Source organism: Elephas maximus, chromosome 16 (genome assembly GCF_024166365.1).
Source record: "Elephas maximus indicus isolate mEleMax1 chromosome 16, mEleMax1 primary haplotype, whole genome shotgun sequence".
Taxonomy (NCBI): Eukaryota; Metazoa; Chordata; class Mammalia; order Proboscidea; family Elephantidae; genus Elephas; species Elephas maximus.
The window spans coordinates 54829603-54852124 of record NC_064834.1 but is presented as its reverse complement, the minus strand read 5'-3'; the positions used below and the strand labels follow the sequence as shown (position 1 = coordinate 54852124).

General features: G+C 39.8%; 1 protein-coding gene across 2 annotated transcripts; it reads right to left on the bottom strand.

The window, feature by feature from the left end:
• Positions 1-72: 72 nt before the first annotated feature.
• Positions 73-14321, bottom strand: TAF5 (TATA-box binding protein associated factor 5). Of its 2 annotated transcripts, none has more exons than XM_049854987.1 (11): positions 13763-14321; positions 11419-11656; positions 7533-7848; positions 6553-6716; positions 6306-6441; positions 4983-5103; positions 4110-4239; positions 3307-3471; positions 1958-2135; positions 1594-1771; positions 73-1003 (listed from the first exon to the last, which is right to left on the bottom strand). In XM_049854987.1, the coding sequence occupies exons 1-11, from the start codon at positions 14319-14321 to the stop codon at positions 786-788; spliced, it is 2403 nt and encodes an 800-aa protein (XP_049710944.1). In that variant the 3' UTR covers positions 73-785. The 2 variants fall into 2 exon arrangements, with proteins under 2 accessions (XP_049710944.1, XP_049710945.1); XM_049854988.1 differs by having other exon boundaries at positions 13784-14321.
• Positions 14322-22522: the final 8201 nt, after the last annotated feature.

Sequence of the window (22522 nt, the reverse complement as noted above, 5' to 3'; positions counted from 1 at the left end):
AAAAACTGTACAAAATGAAACAAAGGCAAAAAACTGGCAGTGACTTGGTCTAAATCTTTTAGTTTACCAAAGCAAGGCTCAGTATTAGAGGTAAGCAACTGAAATGTCTGTCTGACTTCAAGTGTACTAGGTTGTATGTATCTGTTAGCTGAAGTAGAACATGGAAACCTGGTTTATAGAGTGTTTAGGTGCACTCAGTACTAACAGGTGTAAATTCAGATGTCAGTAGATGGTTGTACTTCATGTAGCTCTTAGAAAAGAAATGTAGTTCACCCTACCCAGTCACATACATTCTGCTAATCAGGAGCCAAGAAAAAGTGTTAGTGGATCTACTTAACATGGTACTTGAGTGCCATACAGTAACATTTTTACAGCAGAAACATACATGCTCCTAGAATTCTTCAGCTAAAATTTAAGATGGTATTAATTATATTACTCAATTTGAATCTTTTGAAGCAGAATAAATTGAACTCAATTGATTTTTTTCCCCAAACATAATAAATTATAGTAGTATTTGAACAGAATATGCATAGTTTCCACACAATCCAAAGCACCATAAATGTCCCCTCCACGAACATAATACCTCCTATTCAACTAACGGAAATTAGTTAAATGTGGTTGCTATAGAAATGTGGAAATGTCCTGTTCAGATGTTCCAAGCAGCATACTTCCAGATCCATATAGACAAAACATTCTTTGTAGCTTAAATATTAATCACTGAGGTATTTGCTTTTAGTCTCCCTTTTTCAAACAGTAGCTTCCAAAAGGTCTTTTGTACCAACAGTTTATTGTGGACTATAAGCTCCTGCAGCTAGAACCAAGTTTCTTCGAGTAAAGTGGAGGTGTACAACTGGTGTTGATTTGGTCATATATGTTCCCAACAATAACTCCTGTGAATTCTCAGGTAAATTTATATGGCCAGTGGCTGTAGTAAAGTCATCGGTCTCTAAATCTTCAAATGCTTTGATAGCATCCCACAACCGGACTGTATTATCCATTGAACCTAAGGGGCAGTTAAGGAAAGCCATTTAGTAGCATTCATCACATTTAGATTTTGACATTTTATCAAATACACTTTATGGATTTACTGTATATACCTGGTTAAAAAAAAACTTGATTTAACAACCATCCTTCTAAAGGAATATTTCAAGCAATAGTTTAACTGATAAGTCAATATACATGTACAGTGACAGCTACAGGGAAGCGAAACCTAAAATAACCCATTCCCATCAATTCTGCTTCATAGCAACCCTATAGGGCAGAATAGAACTGCCCCATAGAGTTTCCAAGGCTATAATCTTTGTGGAAGCAGACTGCCAATCTTTCTCCCATGGAGTAGCTGGTGGGTTTGAACTGCCAACCTTTCAGTTAGTAGCCAGGCGCTTAACTACTTTGCTACCAGGGCTCCTTAAACAAGGTAGTAGGTCTTAATTTTTCAATTAGCAACACCCAGTACTTCCTTTTATTATTATGGTGAAAATATACACACCAGAACATCAGCCAACACAACTCCCAGATTTATAACTCAAGGCCCAGTGTTTCCTCTTAGCATACCATTTACCCTTTACCACAAAGCCATTTCTAGTCATTTACCTGATGCTAAAATTTCACCATCTCTACTAAACCTAAGTGAGCAGACTGTATCTGTGTGGCCTTTTAATTCTCCAACCATCAAACCATGTCCAATATCCCAAAGGAGTACTCTGCCATCTGTTGCTCCTGTAGCTAGAAATCTCCCATTGGGAGAAAATGTCAAGGAATGAATTGGTCCCTAGAAAAAAGAAGTCAGTGGAAATAATCAACATAGGGCTAAATAATCATAAGAAAATAAGATAAAGTTAGAATTTTGAAGTTTAATGGTATGAATACCATCTTTAAAATGTAAGTGCTGCTTGTTAACTAAAAAATAGTTTTATCTTGAAAGCAATTTTGTGTGCTGAAATAAGGTGAAAATTACCTTGTGTCCAGTGAAGATTCTTACACAGTTCCCATTCAGAACATCCCAAAGCCGCACAGTTCTGTCTGCAGAGCCCGTAGCAACGTAATTAGAGTTTGGATGGAATCTGGTACAATTTACATCAGCAAGATGTCCAGCAAATATCCTTAAAGGCTGATAGTGGTCTGTAGCCCAGAGCCTTTTTAGAAGTTATTGAAAGCAAAAAATGGCCATTAGTAACTATGAAATATCAAAATCCTATCCAAAAATAAGTATGGAAGCAGCTATGTCAAATGTTGGCTCACTAGTTAACTGAGGGGAAGATGAATGAGACTAAATAGTTTTAGAGCTAATCTGGTAAAAAAAAAAAATTTTTTTTAATTGTTTAATTCCCTATATGAACCTCTCTTCCTTCTCTTCTACTCTAACTCCTTGTATAAACGATAGAAAAGAATTTTCCCTTAGTTTTTGCCACCACATAATTAGTTCCTAACCTGATCTACATTATCCTAAACTTCTAAGGAAAAGTCAGGGAAACAAAGGTACTCACAGTGGTAGTGGAAGACAAGGTTAAGCATGGAAGGGGAGGGAGGCATGGTAATTAACTTGAGAAAGAAAAGCAGGACTCTTGGTATAGACATAATAGACATAATAAGATTCCTACCCCAATTCATTTTCAAATGTCAGGCTCTAAGTGCTGAGCAACTTGGGGTAGAAGAATAAAATCAAGAAATCAATATCCTTACTTATGTACCCTGACTGATTAACATTCTCAAAAAGTAGGTCCCTACTGCCCTGACAGGGAACACAACAGAGAACCCCTGAAGGAGGAGGAGAGCAGAGGGATGCAGACATCAAATTCTCATAAAAAGACCAGACTTAATGGTCTGACTGAGACTAGAAGGACCCTGGTGGTCATGGTCCCCAGACCTTCTGTTAGCCCAAGACAGGAACCATTCCTAAAGCCAACTCTTCAGACAGGGATTGGACTGGACAGTGGGATAGAAAATGACACTGGTGGGGGGTGAGCTTCTTGGATCAGGTAGACGCATTAGACTATGTGGGCAGCTCCTGTCTGGAGGGGAGATGAGAGGGCAGAGGGATCAGAAGCTGGCTGAATGGACACGAAAATAGAGAGTGGAAAGGAGTGTGCTGTCTCATTGGGGGGAGAGCAACTAGGAGTATAAAGCAAGGTGTATATAAATTTTTGTCTGAGAGACTCACTTGATTTGTAAACTTCCACTTAAAGCACAATAAAAAATAAAAAGTTCGTCCCGGAATAATGAAAATGAGTTAGGACTTTGTAATTCCCAAAAAGAAAACATTCTGCTCACTGAACAGACTCAGTTATAGGATTACAGTGTTCTTACCGAGCTACTCGGTCATGACCTCCTGACACAAAATAATATCCATATGGAGAAAACTGCGTGTCCCATACAGGATAGTTGTGTCCTTTATATCCCACCAAGCAAGTAAATGTTTGAAGACTCCACAATCTAACAGTTCCATCTTCTGAAGAGGAAAGCAGGTAGTTCCTAAGAGAGAAGGTGATACATTTGATTCCCAAAATAATTTGGTTACCTGCCCAGTTATTCCATATATCTGAATGTATTAAAAACAGTTCTATGTATATGTTGCTTTTAATATATACATGGAATTCAGAGGAAACATCAAAAGTTGAAAGTACTCCTAATTTGTGTAAACTTCAATCAAAAACACAATAAGATACTAAAAAAAAAAAAAAAGTTGAAAGTACTAATCAAATTAACTTTAGTCCTGACAGTCTACATATACTGGGCATCTACTGAATGAGATGAGATTATAAGAAGTACGACCTACTAGGGGAAAAATGCAGAGTTCTTAATAATACCATGGGGTAATGAGAAAAGGCACGGTAGTTATACAAAACTAAAAATAATTTTTTAAATCAGTAAACCCTGAAGTTGTATACCTTGAGTCTATAAATTCAGGTATACATTTAAGTTGCTATTTTTGTATACCAGTATCCCAAGATGAATTAGCAAATAGCAAGATTCTAAAAAATAATGACAGGTAACCATGAGATTCTTCTAACAGATCTTTTCCCAGTATTTGCATAATGTTTGCAGTATTTAACTTTTATAGAATCTCAACATAATGCAGTAGTATTTAACTTTTACTGTTTGTATTTTACCTATCTGGACTGAAGCTGGCTCCATAGACAGGCCCGCTGTGACCATACAAAATCTTCAACTCACTTGCTGTTTTCTCATCCATGATTCTTTCTAGGACATCATCAGATTCTTTGTCTATGAGGCTAAGATCTAAAATGGTCCGGAAATACTGATTTTTAAAGGTACATTCATCAAAACAGTTTAAGGTAATCACATCACAGTTCAGGAGAGGAATTAACATTTGAACAGTTTTGAATGCCTCTAAATTAGGTGATGTTATCCTAGTTGGGTTTTTTATCCTAGTTGTATAGGAGAGGAAACTGAAGCTCAGAACAGTTAATAAATTCCTAGGTGCACACAGCTACTCAGCATTGAAAGTAGGAGTAAAACTCAAGTTTGTCCACTATACCAGTGTTTCACAAAAGTGAAAACTACGAAAATACTAAAATTCTTTAAGATGTATTATTTTGTTTAAATAATACAGTTAGCAAGAAACTTTCTTTAAAATGTAATCTTGAATTTATTAGATCTTTCTTTTTAAAATAGAGTGTACTCTCCCACTATTAAAGGTTTTTGAAAATTCTCAAGCAATCATAATTTTTAACCTTCAAAATTTTCTAGGCTATCCCCTCATTCTATAGATGAGAGAACTGAAGACTATAGAAATTAAACTAGGCTAGCGACGGCACTAGGTTTGTTTTAGGTTTAGCATCCCAGTCTCCTGACTGTCATTCCAACATGTTTTCCTTTGAGAATCTTGCAACTTGAGTTAAAGTGACATTAAGCGAATTTCTGCTAAGATCACAAGTTCTTATGTGTATTCCATAGAATCAAGACTGGTAAAAACTAATGAAAAATGAAATGTTTACATCCTCACAGGTCATCTGGGTTACCTGCAGCTTGTTTCACACTGCGAAGCTTTTTGGGTGTCACAGACCATACTCTGACAGTTGAATCTGCAAAACCTCCAGCAATCAGACTAGAATCATCAGTGACATCCACTGCAGTGAGGCCCTGCCAATAGAAAATGTTTTATATTTAACAATACTGTTTCAAGAAAAATAAATGACAATAAATATGATAATCACAGCTTATTGTTGTTAGGTGCCGTTGAGTTGGTTCCAACCCATACCAACCCTCTAAGACGGTAGAACTGCCCCATAGGGTCCAAGGAGTGGCTAGTGGATTTGAACTGCCAACCTTCTGGTTAGCAGAGGAGCTCTTAACCACTATACCACTAGGGCTCCAATCACAGTTTAGAGAATACATAATGATCATTCTTTTTCTTATACAAGACATTATTTGACCATGAGACTATTGCCCTAAGATACTCTTTAAACCTTGAACCAAAACTATTGCCTAAGATTGGCTCACAAAAAAAAAGAATATTGCCCATAAGTATTGCACTCCTTTAAAAAATCATGTATGAGACCAAATGGTCAACAATTACCTTAAAAACAAAGATGAGAAGGGAGCAGGGAAACTAGATTACTGGAAACAGAACAACCAGAACAGAAACAATGAGAATGTTCACATGTTGTGAAAAATGTAACCTATTCACTGAACAATTTTGAGTGGGAATTGTTGAATGGGAACCTAACCTGCTGTATAAACTTTCACAGAAAACACAATAAAATATAATTTAAAAAAAAAAGGACACGGGTGCAAAAAAAAAAAAGATCATTTGAAATTCATTCTCCTACAGTTTTTTCGGTTAAAAACCCACTGTCTGAAAGCACTTATTTGAGAACATGTCATCATTTTACCCCTTTTTGCCCTTCAAATTTGAAACTTGATAGGAAGCAAATGTCAATCGTTCTTGCACTTTACTAAATTCTCAGCAGCCTATTATAAAGAATCTAGAAGGACATATAAAATGCTTAATATAAAAATTCTTAAGTTTATATGAGCATTTAAGGCAAGTTCAATAGAGATAATCACACAGCTTCCTATTCTCAAAGGCTAGCAGAATTCTCCTCAATGGGACAAAGGTCAAGTATAAGTAAGGCTCTGGTACCTGCGAGTGGCTAAAGGTCTCTCAAACATGCCTTCTATTTATTCTGAGCAGCATCCAATCTCTTTGCCTAAATGCTGTCTTTTTATTTATATTGACAGTTTAAATAAGTATGTTTTAGTTAACATACTGTTTCTTTTAATAGTAATATCACCATTTTACATGACTCCCCAGGCAGAAATTGCCAAATTATTTTACCAACCTGGTAAGCATTGAGGAATGTATAGAAACAGATAGAGGGCAAGCAGTCTGGACCAAGGCGTACTCGTTTGGTGGTTTCTTTCATATTCATTATCTTATCCAGCTTATCGGAATCTTTCAACTCAGGAAGAGGGATTCTGTGAAAGAAAGGCAGCCTAGGAATTATTCTTTGAATACTAACAGTACTGTACCCTCTATAACGCATCGTCTCACACCCTCACACAAGTTCCTTAGGCTTTTTCCCTCACCTGTTTTGAGGTGGAGCATTGGGATCTTGTTTTTTGCTTTTTGAACCAATACTATCTTTTTTAGGCTTTTTCTTTTTAGGTTTTCCTTCTTCATTTTCTCCTTCTTCATCCTCATCATCCAAGGGCACCTCAATTTCTGGTTCTTTTAATAAACCAAAAAATACCTACAAGTCAAAAGAACCAGTATTTTTTTAATTAACTTTTTGCACACTAATACATACTTTTTACATCTTGATAGGATGAATCCCAATTACAATATATTAATTTATACTCTGTGGCAGATTCTGTATTTGTCTACCTAACTGCCATTCTCCCCCTTTTCCTTACTAACAGAACCCTGGTTTTGTTGGAGCAGCAATGTGCTCGATTAAATCACTTCCATTCCCAGGCTCCCGTGCTCAGTTAAATCATTTCCGTTCCCAGCTCCATTGCAGCTAGGAATGGCTATATAATTCTGACCAACAGATACACCCAGAAATATACTGGGTAAGGTTTTAGAGAAAAATACTGTTTTCCTAATAAAAAAAGGGAGAGATTCAGTGGGGCTATGCCCTTTGTCCTCCCCCTTCTTCCTTCCTGAAATACAGTTGCAATGCTGGAGTGCAACAACCATCTTGTGAGCACAAAGGAGAAAGTCACATTCCAAAGAGGGTGGAGCAGAAACACGGAAGGAGCCAGGGTCCTTGATGGCATTGTGGAGCCCCCATGCCATACCCAGAGACCCTTCCTCTGGACTTGGTTTTATATGGGGGGAAAAAACAAACGTGTTTCAGCCACTGGGTCAGGGTTCTGTTAAATGCAACCATTCCCAATTCTAGCATACACCTTGGCCTTAGAACATGAAATTTAATCCTGCCACCACGGTTATACAGTAAAATTATTCCCAAACTAGCTACAAGAAAAATGTGTAAATTATGTAGCTAGAAATTCTACAGTTTTTCATAATCTGCATTATAGAGTTCTTAGGTTTATTCCCATACCTTTGATTTGTTTGCCTCTCGTTTAGCCTCTCCTGCCAAACTTCCCACCATCGCATCTATCTGTTGCTTACTACGCGGCATCCCATCAAAGATGTCAATGTAGAGGTGCTCCTGAACTATGTTCCATATCTGATTGTTCTGTTTCTCCTGAAGATGCCTCTTCAAGAGTTGGTACGAGTCACGGGAAATACGCAGAACAAATTTACTTGTTCGAAAATCCAACATGGTCTCATTCCCTTTCATGTGTTCCTTTTTGGTAAGACTAGATAATACTCGTAGGTCATCCTGGTAATAACATTCCTGATCTCCATGGAACCTGTTTCAGCGATTTTAAAAAGTCATTTTTCAATGTAATCATTAAGGGATCTGCCTTTCCCCCATATATTTATAAACCATCCTAGAATATTTTCAAAGTAGTAGTCTGAATAATCCTGGACTATGCTGTAGGATCAGAAGTGAACTCATTCAAAATGATTCCAATTCAGCTTCTGAAGTCATCCTTAAAATGACCAATTTAATTATCTAATGAAATGCATCAACCATTTCAAGAGAAGAATTTGAATAAATATCATAAATAAATGAAAGATAAGAGCCATCATCAGTACAGTTTCTTTTGAATGCCACCATTGGTAGTCATTTGAAAATATTAGAACCCTTACTTTACTAAATTTTATGTGTTTTCAAAACTCATGATTTTTTAAAACTTCTTATGCAAAATTTCAAACATATACAAAAGTAGAAATAGTATAATGAACTCAATGTACCTATCATACAGCCTCTCAACAATTACCAACACATGGCATTCTTATAAAACCCACCATTTTTAATTTCTTATATCTTTAATACCAGAAATAGTTATTAAATATCAATACCTTAATACTATGACTGAAGAACAAATAAACGTTGATACCAAACAATGAGTATTTCTATTAACTCACTATTGCCACAGCCTTCAGCCTTGATGACAATTAGTAAATTTAAATACATTTTTGTTTGTACAAATCTTAGTTTTCCTAGTAAAGTACAATTAAAGATTACATATCGGCACTCACAAAGAGAAGCAATCAATGCAAAAATATTTAGAAAACAACGACTAAATATATGATATTAGGTGACTAGCTCTGATAATACATAGCCAACAGATTCTTAAACTGTTACCTTTGTTACTCTATTATGATTCATCAGTATATGAACTAATGGTTTCTGTCCAAGATTTTAATGAAATTAGAATTCTCAGCTTCTTGGCATTTGTTATCAGTCACCGCCCATAACCTAATGTGGGTATTGGGTCCTGGCAAGGGCTTAGACTGATCATAACAGGGAAACAGAGTCTTCCTATATTGTTCCAGCTTCCTGTGTGAGGAGATAGCTATACCCTGAGATGACTGGAAGAACAAGAGGTTTTTTGATGACAGTACTGTAAGAAAAGTTTGCTTCTAGAGTAGAAGCTCTATCATTATCAGCCTTTTTTCCTTTTTTATTCCCAAATACACTGAGCTACAGAACATTTTGCTTTATACACTATTAGGCATCATGGTATACAGAAAAGAGCAATGGTATATAAGTCAAGCCAGAAACCAAACCCATTGCCATCAAGTCGATTCTGATTCCTAGTGACCCTATAAGACAGAGTAGAACTGCCCCATAGGGTTTCCAAGGAGCGGCTGGTGGATTTAACTGCCAACTTTTTGGTTAGCAGCTGAGCTCTTAACCACTGCACCAACAGGGCTCTGGTTAAGCAGCCAGGAGTCCCAAATTCTGTCCTTTCTCTGTTATCATTACCTGTGTTATCTGACAAATCCTGGCTTATGGCTGTATCACTTGTACTTTGTACTAAAGAGCTCTCTGTTAAGTACTGGCTTCCATAACTCAATACTCACCTGGTTTTCTTTACCTACTTCTCTGGCCTCCCTTTTCATCTCTCTTCTACTTGCCCACTAAATGTTGGAGTTCCTCATGGCTCAGACCAAGCCCTTTTATTGACTTATTTCATATTCTTCCCCTTAACAATCTCATCCATATCCATCGATATTGAATATGACTCCAACTTAGGGCTCCAGTCCCTACCTATCCTCTGAGCTAAAGAGCCTCTAGAGCATCCACCTACCTACTTGACATGTGTTAAATGGGTCAAAGGCATCTTCAAATATGAACTCAAAATTATTCCATGATCTGACAAACTGGGTCCTCTTTCAGGGTTTTCTATCTCAGTGAAAGGCACAGTTATCCAGCTGGGAGAGCCTGAAACCTAGGGGTTTCACCTCCATCTGATACCTCCATCTCCCACGCCCCCATATCCAATCAATCGCCAAGTCTCTACTAAGTACCTCACCAATCTGTATATTTCTCTTCACTTCCCCCACCATATCCTAGTCCAGTGTTTCTTAACATGGGTGTTACTGGCATTTGGTGTAGGAAATTCTTTGCTAAGTGGGACTACCTGCATATATTAGAACATTTACTATCTCTAAATCACATGCCCTGTCCCCCTGTCATTATGACAATCTGAAACACCTCCACACATTTCCAAATGACCCAAGGGAAGGAAGAATGTCATTCCCAATTGAGAACCACTGCAATAGCCTCCAAAACTGGTCAACCTATAGTCACTCTGTCCCCCTACCATTAATTTCCCAAACTGCAGAAAGCGCCTTTCAAAATGCAAGCCTTTCAATGACTTCTGTAGCAGAGGTACCTCACTGGCCCCAAGTATCCATTTTTTTTTTTTCTTTCTTCCTCCATAATACCCACAAAAAAACCATCACTGTCAAGTCAATTCTGACTCATGGAGGCTCTACAGGACAAAGTAGAACTGCCCCATAAGGTTTCCAAGGAGCGGCTGGTGGATTTGAACTGCCGACATTTTAGCTAGCAGCCTGAGGTCTTAACCACTGTGCCACCAGGGCTCCTCCTCCATAATAGAGCCCCTGAATATTAGCTGGGCATATAGACACCTAGGTAAAGACCACACTTCCTACCTCCCTTGCAGCTAGGTGTGGCCAATTGATTGATGAGCTATAAAGTAAAGAATTGTGTTCATTTCCAAGAAGGATGTGTGCCCTCCCTGCTGACTAGTATGCTGAAGTGATGGCTTAGAGATGGAAAGCGATCTTGTGCCACGAGATAAAAGCTGCATGATGAGGATGGTACAGCAACAAGATAGAAGGAGGCTGAGTCCCTGATAATCAAGGACCCACCATATCAGTCCTAGACTACCTACTTTTATGAGAGAGCGAAATAAACTTTGATCTTATTTAAGCCACTAATGTTTGGGTTTTCAGTCACTCTCTGCCAAATCTAATCCTACCTGATACAACTTTCTACGGCTCTTTGGATAAACAAAGATCCTCAACATGGCTCAAGAACCTGCCTGTTCTAGTCCCTAACCAACTCTTCAGCTTTATGTTATACCGCAGCCCCATCCCCAGCTTTATGTTATACCGCAGCCCCATCCCCAGCTTTATGTTATATCGCAGCCCCATCCCCAGCTTTATGTTGTACCGCAGCCCCATCCCCAGCTTTATGTTGTACCGCACCCCCATCCCCATTCTCTGCTCCAGCCATTCTAGGCTGTTTTCAGTCTCTGTACCTATCATACTCCCTCCTGCCACAGAGCTTTCACACATGCTTTTCTCTCTTTTCTTCATCTGGTTAACTCCTACTCAATCTTCAGATCTTACCTCAAACATCACTTCCTTTGGAGCCTTCCCTGACTTCTTCAGCTAGATCAAACTCCCCATTTTAGGCTCTCATAGCACCAGGTACCTCTCACTCACAAGTACTTTTTGAGTTGTGATCTTACATTTGTGTGGTTACAGACAGACAAACACACACTTTATATAGGTTATATACAGGTACATGTTATATAGGTTTATAAATTACATACTTCTCAAAGAACGATTTTGCTTCATTCTCATGTTGATTGTAGACTAGCTCCAAGTACATATGCACAAACAGAGGATAAAAGAGTTGGGACAGCTCTGCCCGATGGCAGTCCAGTGAACATTCGATGAAGTGTTTAAGTCCACTATAGTATTCTTCATACATCGCAGGATCTCCTTGCTGGTTGTAAGCTGATAGCACAGCACTAACATCCGGCTGGTCTTCCACAGCTACACTTCCAACTGTTTAAAAAAGGTAAAACAACTTTCAAGAAAATGACCTGATGATATGTACCATGTGGCATGGCTATTTTGCTAAAGTTCAGGGGTGAGTTGTTGCTAAGATATGCTTGTCTCTCTTCTCAATTTCTCCTCTCCCAGCGTAATCACATGGTCTTCTAGTGGGAGTTTTCACTTTGTTTCATTCAGCCAGGCCAAAACCCTATATTTAGCTTATCCGTATCTTAAGATAAATATTGAAAATCAACAACAAAGATTCAATACTTTTCCTATAGTTACCTTATTTTACGTGCAAATTTTATAAAAGATGATATGTATAAATCAAACAACTATGTTAATCTTCTCCCAAGGCTCAGTGCAAATGGCATACCGCTCCCACCACCACCACCAGGAAGCCATGCCCTGGAGTAACATTCCCAGGTCTCTGTGCTGCCTAAGTACTTTGTAACTTTCCTGTAACATATCCTATCCTGTGTTACCCTCACATGTATACATCTATGCCCCTTCGAAAATGTAAGAATTTTAAGAGTGAGAAGGACCATGCCTTCCTCTAAAGATAATTAATTCAAATTGAGTTGTTAAAAACCAATTTCAATAACCACCATTTCAAAGCAGAAAACATGACTAAAAATACATTTAAAAAAACTTGTAACATAGCAATACCAAATAATGATATATCTGTCAGTTTAATCAAAGTTTGGTTGCTGAAAATTTTTGTAAGTTTCAATTATATTACTGGTATGCTCTTTACTGCATAAATGTTATCAATTTTTGTGGTTACTCTGATGGCCTGTTTTATTATTAGTTTCTCAGTTATGATCTTTAAAAACAGGCCAAGTTTCTGGAGAGATGAGAGATTATAGCCACATAACCAATAACACAATTCATCTATCTTATAGTTTATTAACAAAATTCTTAATTCACACTATTCAGAAAAGATTCCTCTCCATCACATTTTTACATATTTATATTTATGGATACAGTGCTATGTATTCATGCTTCACTTCTGGCAATGCTGCAAAGATTAGGTCTCATAAATAAAAGTTAACAAGGCTAGGGACTCTGCACTAGATAATTTAATTCAAAAAAGACTTATTGTTGGCTCAGGATCACCTTTGAGACCTTACACTATGTGTGAGATTAACCGCATGGACTTTGTGACAATAGTTGCTTGGGGGGCAGGGGGATATCAGGTGTCAGGGATGGATACCAAGGCATAAACCTATCAATGCCAATCATTCTATATACATTATATTTAATCCTCACAATAACCCATTTAATAGAAAAAAAAAACTCAACTCAACTTTAGGGAAAATAACTTAATTAGTATCGCACAAGTAAAAGAAGCAGGGACAGAATCTGAACCCAGGTCTGTCCAACCCCCTATTCCTAAACTAATGGTTCTCAAACTTTGCCATACATTAATACCCCTTGGAGGCATTGATTTAAAATGCAGATTCCCAGACTCCACCTCTAGAGGGTCTAATTCACTAAGCCTAAAGCGATGTCCAGAAATCTGCACTTTAATAAGCATCATCAAAAAATTTTAACACTAGTGGCACTTAGCCCATATTTTGAGAAACGCTGCCTACACTATGTTCCATCACTTCCTGACTAGTCCAAAGCAAGTCTCTTGACCTTTCTCGGTCTGTTTTCTCATCTCTAACATAGAGGCAATGTCTACCTCACAGTGGAACTGTGATAACTAAAATATGTAACTTAAAAAAAAAAAAAGTCCTTTTAAATTACGCTAGTACGGAACTGTACAAATATTGTTAGTGTTAATGCAGACCTGTCCAAGGCTCAGAAGCCCAAAAGCCCAAATGAGAGAAGAGGGGTCAAATGCCTGAAGGTCCCTGCCGCTCAGCGTCTACTTTCTCCCATACAGCCTCAGTACAACAGCTCTCCTCAGCATCTAGCTGAAACTGACAGCTCGGGAGAGGGTTTGACTGCGCAGCCGGAGCACCAGAGAAAGGGGCGGGCATGTGGCCCTAGAGGCGGGCCCAGGAAATTCAAAACAAGCCCGCAGAGGTGCAGGCCTGCCAGCCCCTGCGTTCCCGGCTTGCTCCCTTCATGCCAGCCCTGCTTCCCCGGGACTCTGCGGCTCACCTTTCCCCGGAGCCGCAGTACCTGAGGCTGAGCCCGAGACAGTGACGACCCCCGACGCGCCGGTGCTCGGAGGGTCGGGGGCTGCCGGGCCGGGGGCCGAGGCGGTGACTCGGCTGAGAAGTGCGCTAGCCGCCTCGGCCCCGGTACCGTCCGCTTCTCCTGGGGCTCCGGAGCCCGCCACTGCCTCCTCCAACAGCCGGGCTTCGCGGCGCAGAGCCTCTTCGGCCTCGCGGAGGTTGCTCTGCCGTAGGAACTGCAGCACTGCCAGCAGAGTCTGTCGGTCGTGGGGAGCACCGACCTCCGGAGCTGCGGCGGGCACCGGGGCCGCCCCCGCCGGGGCAACGGTGGAGACAGCCACCACGGGCTTTGGGGTCCCGCCATCCCCACCGGCCGACGACGCCGCCGCAACGTTCCCGCCGCCACCGTTGGGGCCGTTGTTGGTAGTGCCGCCGCCACCCTCGCCAGCGCCGTCCCCTGCCTGCGGAGGTAGCAGCGTTGGCGGTCCCTCAGGCTCTAGCTTGACCGCCACCTCCGTCTGCTCCTCCGCCAGCGCCGCCATCTTGCGGCTGAGCCAGTTCGCGCCGTCAAGCGTGGTTGCGTTTTCGCCACATGGAGGGCGGGGAAGGAGTATTTCACGACAGCTCTGGAGGGCAATTTACGGCAGTAGGAGGAGCGAGAAAAAAAAGGAGAAAAGGAATAGGAGCCAAGAGCAATTTTCAAAAGTGTAAAGAAAGGCAGGAAGTATGGTTTGGTGACCGCCTATTACATCTTGTCTGAAAATAGTTATCCTTTAATGCAGACCAGCTATATCCAGGTACTGTGAGAGACGTTTTACATTTTATGACTTCCTTTTACAGTCTTATAAAGTACTATTTTCTCGACATTACAGATGTGAAGCCGAGCCCCAAGGAGTTTAAATGATTTGAAAAAGCCACACAAGAAGTAAGCGACAGTGTCAAGATTCGAATCCAGGTCTTTAAGTCAAAAGCACATTTGCCAGGGAGAAGCTTCTGAAATACTGGTAATGTTTAATATTTGACCTGGACAGTGGTCTTTTTTGTCTTTTTTTAGCCATTTTTACTTTTTGTAGGAATTAAGCTACATGCTCAAGATTTGTGAATTTACAGCATATATGTTATGTTTCAATAAAAAAAAGTTTTTAAGTACCTGAATTTTGTGAAATGTGTACACTCTGCATTCATGCTGTTGTCCATTATTACAAATACACTGCATTTTAATTTTATACTTAAAAATAACATGCCATTTTGGGATATGCATCATAGGTTATAAACCCCTGCTGCATATTTTATTTCATTTGAGCCTCACAACTCTGGGATAGGTACAGATGAGGGAAGTGAGCCTGGGGCCTTGGGGTGATCAAGCACAATTGTTCAGGTTGTGGGTTTTGAGGTCTTACTGGCTTTGTTTGAATCCCTGCCTACCTCTTCCTAGCTCAATCACCTGAAGCAAGTTACTTAACTCACCATACCTCAGTTGCCTAATTTCTAAAATAATAATACCTACATCACAGAATTTTTTTTTCATAGAATTATTGTGAGGATTAGGTGAGAAAATGTGTATGTGATACCTGATGTTGTTAGTTGTCCCCAAGTTGATTCCAGCTCATGGCAAACCATGTGTGTGTCAGAGTAGAACTGTGCTCCATGGTGTATTCAAGTCTGTGACCTTTCGGAAGCAGACCACCAGGCCTGTCTTCTGAGGCGCCTTTGGGTGGGTTTGAGCCACCAACCTTTTGGCCAGTAGTTGAGCACCTATTTGTGCCACCCAGGGACTCCATGTGATGCCCAGCACATAATAAATAAACCTGTTGTCATGGAGTGGATTTTGACTCATAGTGACCCCATAGGGTTTCTGAAGCTGTAATCCTTACTAAAGCAGACTGCCACACCTTTCTCCCACAGAGTGGCTGGTGGGTTTTACTAACCTTTCAGTTAGCAGTCAAGAGCTTAAACCTTTGCACCAACAGGGTTTCTATTACATAATAATTAGTCCTTCATTATTTTTACTTCAGTTTAAAAGGTGTTCTGCAAATGTTTAATCAAGAAAGTCCAGTGATGATGTTCAGGATGTGGTCTTGGGACTGAAATATAAAACTAATTGGATGTCTTAAGTACAAATATGAGACATGGGGTGTAAAAAAAGAGAGCCATGAGCAAGAATTGGTTAGCCTTTACTCAGCACTGGCCAAGAGAGGGCAAACCTGAATCTGATGGTAGATTCTTGTGAGATGGGAAGAATTCAGCCTTTTTCTCAAACCCATTCAGCTTTCATTTTTATGATTCAGTACTCACTAATTAACTTAGTTAACTTACTTTATTAGTTTTCCAGGCACTACATAGATGGGAGAAACCATGAATAACAAGCTGAAATGTGCTTACTGGAAAGATGTTTTACTCCATTGTGAATAATAAATTAACATTCTGATGCATACATTAACCTCTTGAATCAGGTCCTGGGAACTGGATCCACTTGGACCAAGATGCTGGGTCCCACAAAAATACAGCAACCCCCTACACCCCGGCCCTATGAGGTCTACCTCTTCCCTAGCTTTCTCAATTAACTTTCAAAGGTTTAGGTTGGGACTTCTGCCAGGTTACTTACTCCATGTGCAATGATTTTTGCTACACCACAATAGAAATAAGTTTATTGAGTGCCTGCAAGGACCGTTTTTATTTTTTGCTTCTCATTTTCCCTTCATCCCTGTCCCCTACTCCCATTCTCCTCCCACTTCCTTCCAGGAGTCTTTGAGAAGACTGGCATCCAATTTCTCCACATCCTCACCAGCATCTGAATTTTGAATTATAGATAGAAACCCTTTCCTTTCACCCAGGTTATAGAGAAATTCACCCATGTTTTCTTCTAGAGGAACCAATATGATATTTTTTGTTGGTTGGTTGTTTTCCAATTAGATCCCTATTTAATTTGGGATTTAATCTTATCTTTTTCGAATGTGTTTCAGAGGTTCCATGACTTCTTCAAGTTTAGCAATTCACTGAAAGTGCTCACAAGACTTAGTCGCAGGTCATGCTCATGGTTAAGGATTTTTATAGCAAAGGATACAGGGCAAAAGGAGCAGGAAAACAATGTGCATTGGCAGAGTGCAGAGGGACCAGGCATAGGCTTCTGCATCTTTCCCATCCAGGGCCGCCCAGAATGTGCTTTCTCTCTAGCAGCAAACTACAAGGATCCAAGTGGTATGTCTGCCCAGAAAAGCCTGTTCAAGTTTTAGGGTCTGAATCTTTTATGTAGTGCTGGTCATATGGGAGGGAGCCCTGGTGGTACATTTCTTAAAGTGCTTGGCTGTGAACTGAAAGGTTGGTGGTTTGAACCCACCAGCTGTTCCATGGGATAAAGATGTGACAGTCTGCTTTCATAAAGATTTAAAGCCTTTTCTGATGTCTAAAATCTACATGATACTGCAAAAATTCAACAACAAAAAGACAAATAACCCAATTAAAAAATGAGCAAAGATTAGAGAAATGCAAATCAAAACTACAATGAGATTCCATCTCACCCCCAACAAGGCTGGCATTAATCCAAAAAACATGAAATAATAATGTTGCAGGGGGTTGAGGAGAGACTGGAACACTTATACACTGCTGGTGGGAATGTAAAATGGTACAACCACTTTGGAAATTGATGTGGCGCTTCCTTAAGAAACTAGAAATAGATCTACCATATGATCCAGCAATCTCACTCCTTGGAATATATCCTAGAGAAATAAAAGCCTTTACACGAACAGATATATGCACACCCATGTTCGTTGCAGCACTGTTTACAATAGCAAAAAGATGGAAGCAACCAAGGTGCCCATCAATGAATGGATAAATAAATTATGGTATATTCACACAACGAAATATTATGCATCAATAAAGAACAATGATGAATCTGAAACATTTCATAACATGGAGGAATCTGGAAGGCATTATGCTGAGTGAAATTAGTCAATTGTGAAAGGACAAATATTGTATAAGACCACTATTATAAGAACTCTAGATAAAGTTTAAACACAGAAGAAAATATTCTTTGATGGTTACAAGGGTGGGGAGGGAGGGAGAGGGATATTCACTAACTAGATAAAAAAAAAATTAGTAGACAAAAAAATTTTTTAGGTTAAGAGAAGGGCAACACATAACACAGGGATGGTCAGTACAACTGGACTAAACCAAAAGCAAATAAGCTTCCTGAGTACAACCAAAAATCTTCAAAGGCCAGAGTAGCAGGGACAGAGGTCTGGGGACCATGGTTTCAGGGGACATCTAGGTCAATTGGCATAACAAAATGTATTAAGAAAACAGTCTGCATTCCACTTTGGTAAGAGGCATCTAGGGTCTTCAGTACTAGCAAGCGGCCATCTAAGGTGCATCAATTGGTCTCAGCCCACCTGGAGCAAAGGAGAATGAAGAACACCAAAGACGCAAGGTAAATATGAGCCCAAGAGACACAAAGGGCCACATAAACCAGAAAATCCATCAGCCTGAGACCCAAAGAACTAGACGGTGCCCAGCTACCACCGATCACTGCCCATCCTGACAGGCAACACAGCAGAGAATCCATGATGGAGCAGGAGAACAGTGAGATGCAGATCTTAAATTCTCATAAAAAGTCCAGGCTTAATGGTCTGACTGAGACTGCAGAGACCCTGACGGTCCTTGTCCCCGAACCCTTTGATAGGCCAAAACTGGAACAATTCCTGAAAGCAACTCTACAGACAGGGATTGGTCTGGGCTATAAGATAGACAACGATGCTGGTGAGGAGTGAACTTCATAACTCAAGTAGACACCTGAGACTATGTGGGCAACTCCTGTCTGGTGGCGAGATGAGAAGGAAGAGGGGACAAAAGCTCATTGAGTGGACATGGGGAGTTCAGGGTGGAGAGGAGGAATGTGCTGTCTCATTAAGGCAAGAACAGCTGGGAGTGCACTGCGGGTTATGTATGGCTTTTTGTATGAGAGACTGACTTGATCTATAAACTTTCACCTAAAGCACAATTAAAAAAAAAAAATTACAGCCTTGGAAACACTATGGGGCAGTTCTACTCTGTTCTGTAGGGTCACTATGAGTCAGGATCGACTCGTCGACAGTGGGTTGGGTTTGGTTTGGTTCTTATTGAGGAGTCCCTGGATGGCTCAAATGGTTAATGCCCTCAGCTGCTAACTGAAGAGTTGGCAGTTCAGGTCCAACCAGAGGCACCTCAGAAGAAAGGCCTGGCATTCTACTTCCAAAAAGATCAGCCATTGAAAACCCTATGGAGCTCAATTCTACTCTGAGACGCATGGGATTGCCATGAGTCAGAACAACTCAACAGTTTTGGGGGCACATGGGAAATATATCTTGCTACACAGCCAGCCAGTCATGGCAACTGAAACTAAGGACCCATCAATGAAACCAGGTGCATGCACATCATCAATCTTAACATTTGTGCAAAACAACCTGACAGTCTGGGATGACATGGTCCATTGCTTCAGGTGAAAGCAAGGAAACCATCAATCATTGACATAACAAACATTCCAAGAGTCATATTCCCAGGGGTTGACCAGGGGTTAGTCATGGTTCCGGATTCCCTTGGAGACAACAAGGAAGACCAACCAGATCCCCTATGTTAACTCTTTTCCCAAAAAAATAACCATTTTTTCTCTAGCAACTTGAGTAAGAAGTCCATCTTCGCCCCAGTGATTTGAGATGACACTTTTACCATATTGTGACATTCTGTATGTAACTTGCATCTATTTCTGGATTTTTTATTCTATTTCTGGCTTGTACACACAATGTTTTAATTCAACAGGCTTTAGAGTATATTTAATGTTTGGTAGAGTTTGTCCATCCCTGTAGCTTTTCTTTTGTAGTGTTTTACTGGTTATTCTTGCATGTTTATTTTTTCTTAGGGAGTTAAGTATCAACTTGTCTATTTCCATTAAAAAAAAAAAAAAAGCTTACTTCTACATGGCTTTAAACATGGGAGTTCTTCACGGCTGGATCCTCCTTTCTGCATTTTTTCCCTTAGATAATTTCACCCATTACCATGGGATTCAAATACAAATGACTATCAGACTTCTATCTCTAGCCAGCACCTCTCTTCTGAACTACAGGCTGGGCAGGAGCTGATGCTTCAGTGCACAGTAGGAATTTCTTCTTCCCCAGGGTAACCTCAATTTTGCTCTTAGGCTTTTCAACTGACTGGATGAGGTCCACCCAGATTATTTAAAGTCAACTGACTGTAAATGTTAATTACATCTACAAAGTACCTTCACAGCAACATCTAGCTTAGGGTTTGATTGAATAACTGGGTACTTTTTTTTTGGCCTAGCCATGGAGCCCTGGTGGCGTAATGGTTAATAGCTCAGCTGCTATCCAAAAAGTTGGCAGTTTGAATCCACCAGCTACCCCTTGGCCACCCTATGGGGCAGTTCTACTCTGTCCTGTGGGGTCGCTATAGCAACTAGTTTCATTTTGGTTTGTAGCCTAGTCCCTGGATGGTGTAAATGGTTTGCACTTAATGACTAACCTAAAGGTTGGTTGTTCGAACCCACCAAGCAGCACTATGGCAATCTGCTTCTGTAAATATTAAAGCCAAGAAAACTCTATGGAGTGGTTGTACACTGTAGCACATAAGGTTGCTGCAAGTCAAAATCAACTTGATGTCAATGGGTTTGGTTTTTTGGTTTTTATAGCCTAGCCGAGATGACACATAAAACTAACCATCATACCATAGGACTGACAAAGCCTGCAGATATTTCTGTTTACCAACTAAACTGACATTACTCAATAGCAGTAGTACAAGTTCATAATTCACTCAGCTTGCCAGCTTTGAAGATATGCAATTCTTTATTATATATATATTTTTAATTTTGGCATGTTCAATATTTCACATTTCCCACATAAAATAAAACTTCACTAATATTTTCATATTATAATACTTCGAAATTATATAATATTATAAAATGCACACAAAATGCACTATAGATACACTTCTTTTGCCAGGTAGTTTTTACAGTGTTGAAAGGTTAGAAGCTGTGACTTCAATGTAATTATGAGGAAGGTCTTACAGACTTAGGCCTTTGGAAAGAGAGTATCTCCTGTGTCTAGGTCTATCTCTTTCAATCTTCCTCTGTCTTCAATCACCCTCTTTCAATACCCTAGACCAGTTCTCATCCTCCTGCCTGTGTGATCTACACCCTTCCATGCAGAAAGAGATACTTCCTTTCTTCCTTCTTGGGCCATATCAACTTTAATATGTCAGGTGCGACCAGACTTTGGGGACTGTAAAGCAGAGAAGTGGGCTGTGGTCAAGAATCAGCAATGGGTACACCAAATCTGGTTCAGTGTTCCCCAAACTGGAATTAATTGATTTCCTCATTGGTTAATTGAAGAATTTATTTGAGGAACTTGATTTCCTTACTAGTTCTCTAAGAAAGAATTTCAGAACCAAACCCATTGCCTTACAGTTGATTCCAACTCATGCTGACCCCACATGTTACAGAGTAGAACTGCTCCATAGGGTTTTCTTGACTGTAATCTTTACAGAAGCTGATTGCCAGGCCTTTTTCCACAGTGCCACTGAGTAGGTTCAGACTGCTAACCTTTAGGTTAGTAATTAGGTTAGTAGCCAAGTACAAATCATTTGTGCCACTCAGAGACCTGTTAAGATATAAGTACATCACTCCCAAATTAGCGTTAATTTTGCTCAGAGACAGCATAATATTGCCTCAAATATGAGTTTTGATGTGATTTCACCCTCAGTATTTTTGTGGTTAGGAGAACTGGACTCCTTCCTGAATCTCACTTTCAAGAATAATGACATTATCTAGCACTATCCAAATCAGCCAGAATAAGCTACGCCAACTCCAAATCTCTCACCTATTAAAAATGGGGAGAGAAAATGTATGAGAAGATTTCAGTGCTTGCTACAGTAGACCCTCAATAAATGTTTGTTGTATTAAATATAACTGACTTTTCTTTATGTGAAAGGAAAAGTCTTTGACTGTAGATCAGATTTCCATCTTGTGGCAATACAAGATATAATTCCACAAAATAATAAGTTTACATATTTCAAAATAAAAACTTCATACTTCTTTTTTTTTTTTTTAATCTTTTTAACTTTTCATTTTTCAAGAAGTAGATCACCAGGCCTTTCTTTCAAGGCACCTCTGAGTGGACTCCAGCCTCCAACCTTTCAGTTAGTAACCCAGTGCAATGAACTTAAGTCTTATGAATTCACAATGAAATTTGAATATAGGTGAAGAGCAGCTTTATTTTGTAAGGCCAAGCTAGTGAGGCCTGGGGCATTTGGGCTACAATTAGAGTTATCGAACTGTGCCTTTGTATACTTTGTATGCTGATGCCTTCAGGAATACTGGTCGGAAAGGGTAATGAGATGAAGGCTACATGGCCCCAGATAATTACGATTTTTTTGTTTCTTATGTCTATATTGAGTCCTTTTTTTCTGCTCCTCCCTCACTATCTGACTGTCAGCTACCACTTTTTGAACTTCATACATCTTAATGGGAATAATCTTGGATGGAGGTGGTTTTCCACAGATGAAATGCGTAACTGATATTCAAATCGAAATCGTTATTATTCGTAATGCAACATCATTTTAGCACCACTTTGGTGCTCTGAGAATAGGTTGATACAGACCGGATGTTGTTGCCTTCAAGAGTAGCAATTCCATCGTTTATAAAAGGCGGTGAGGAGCCGCAAGCCTCTCAAAAGGAAAATGAGGTGAGGTTCCTTTAAGA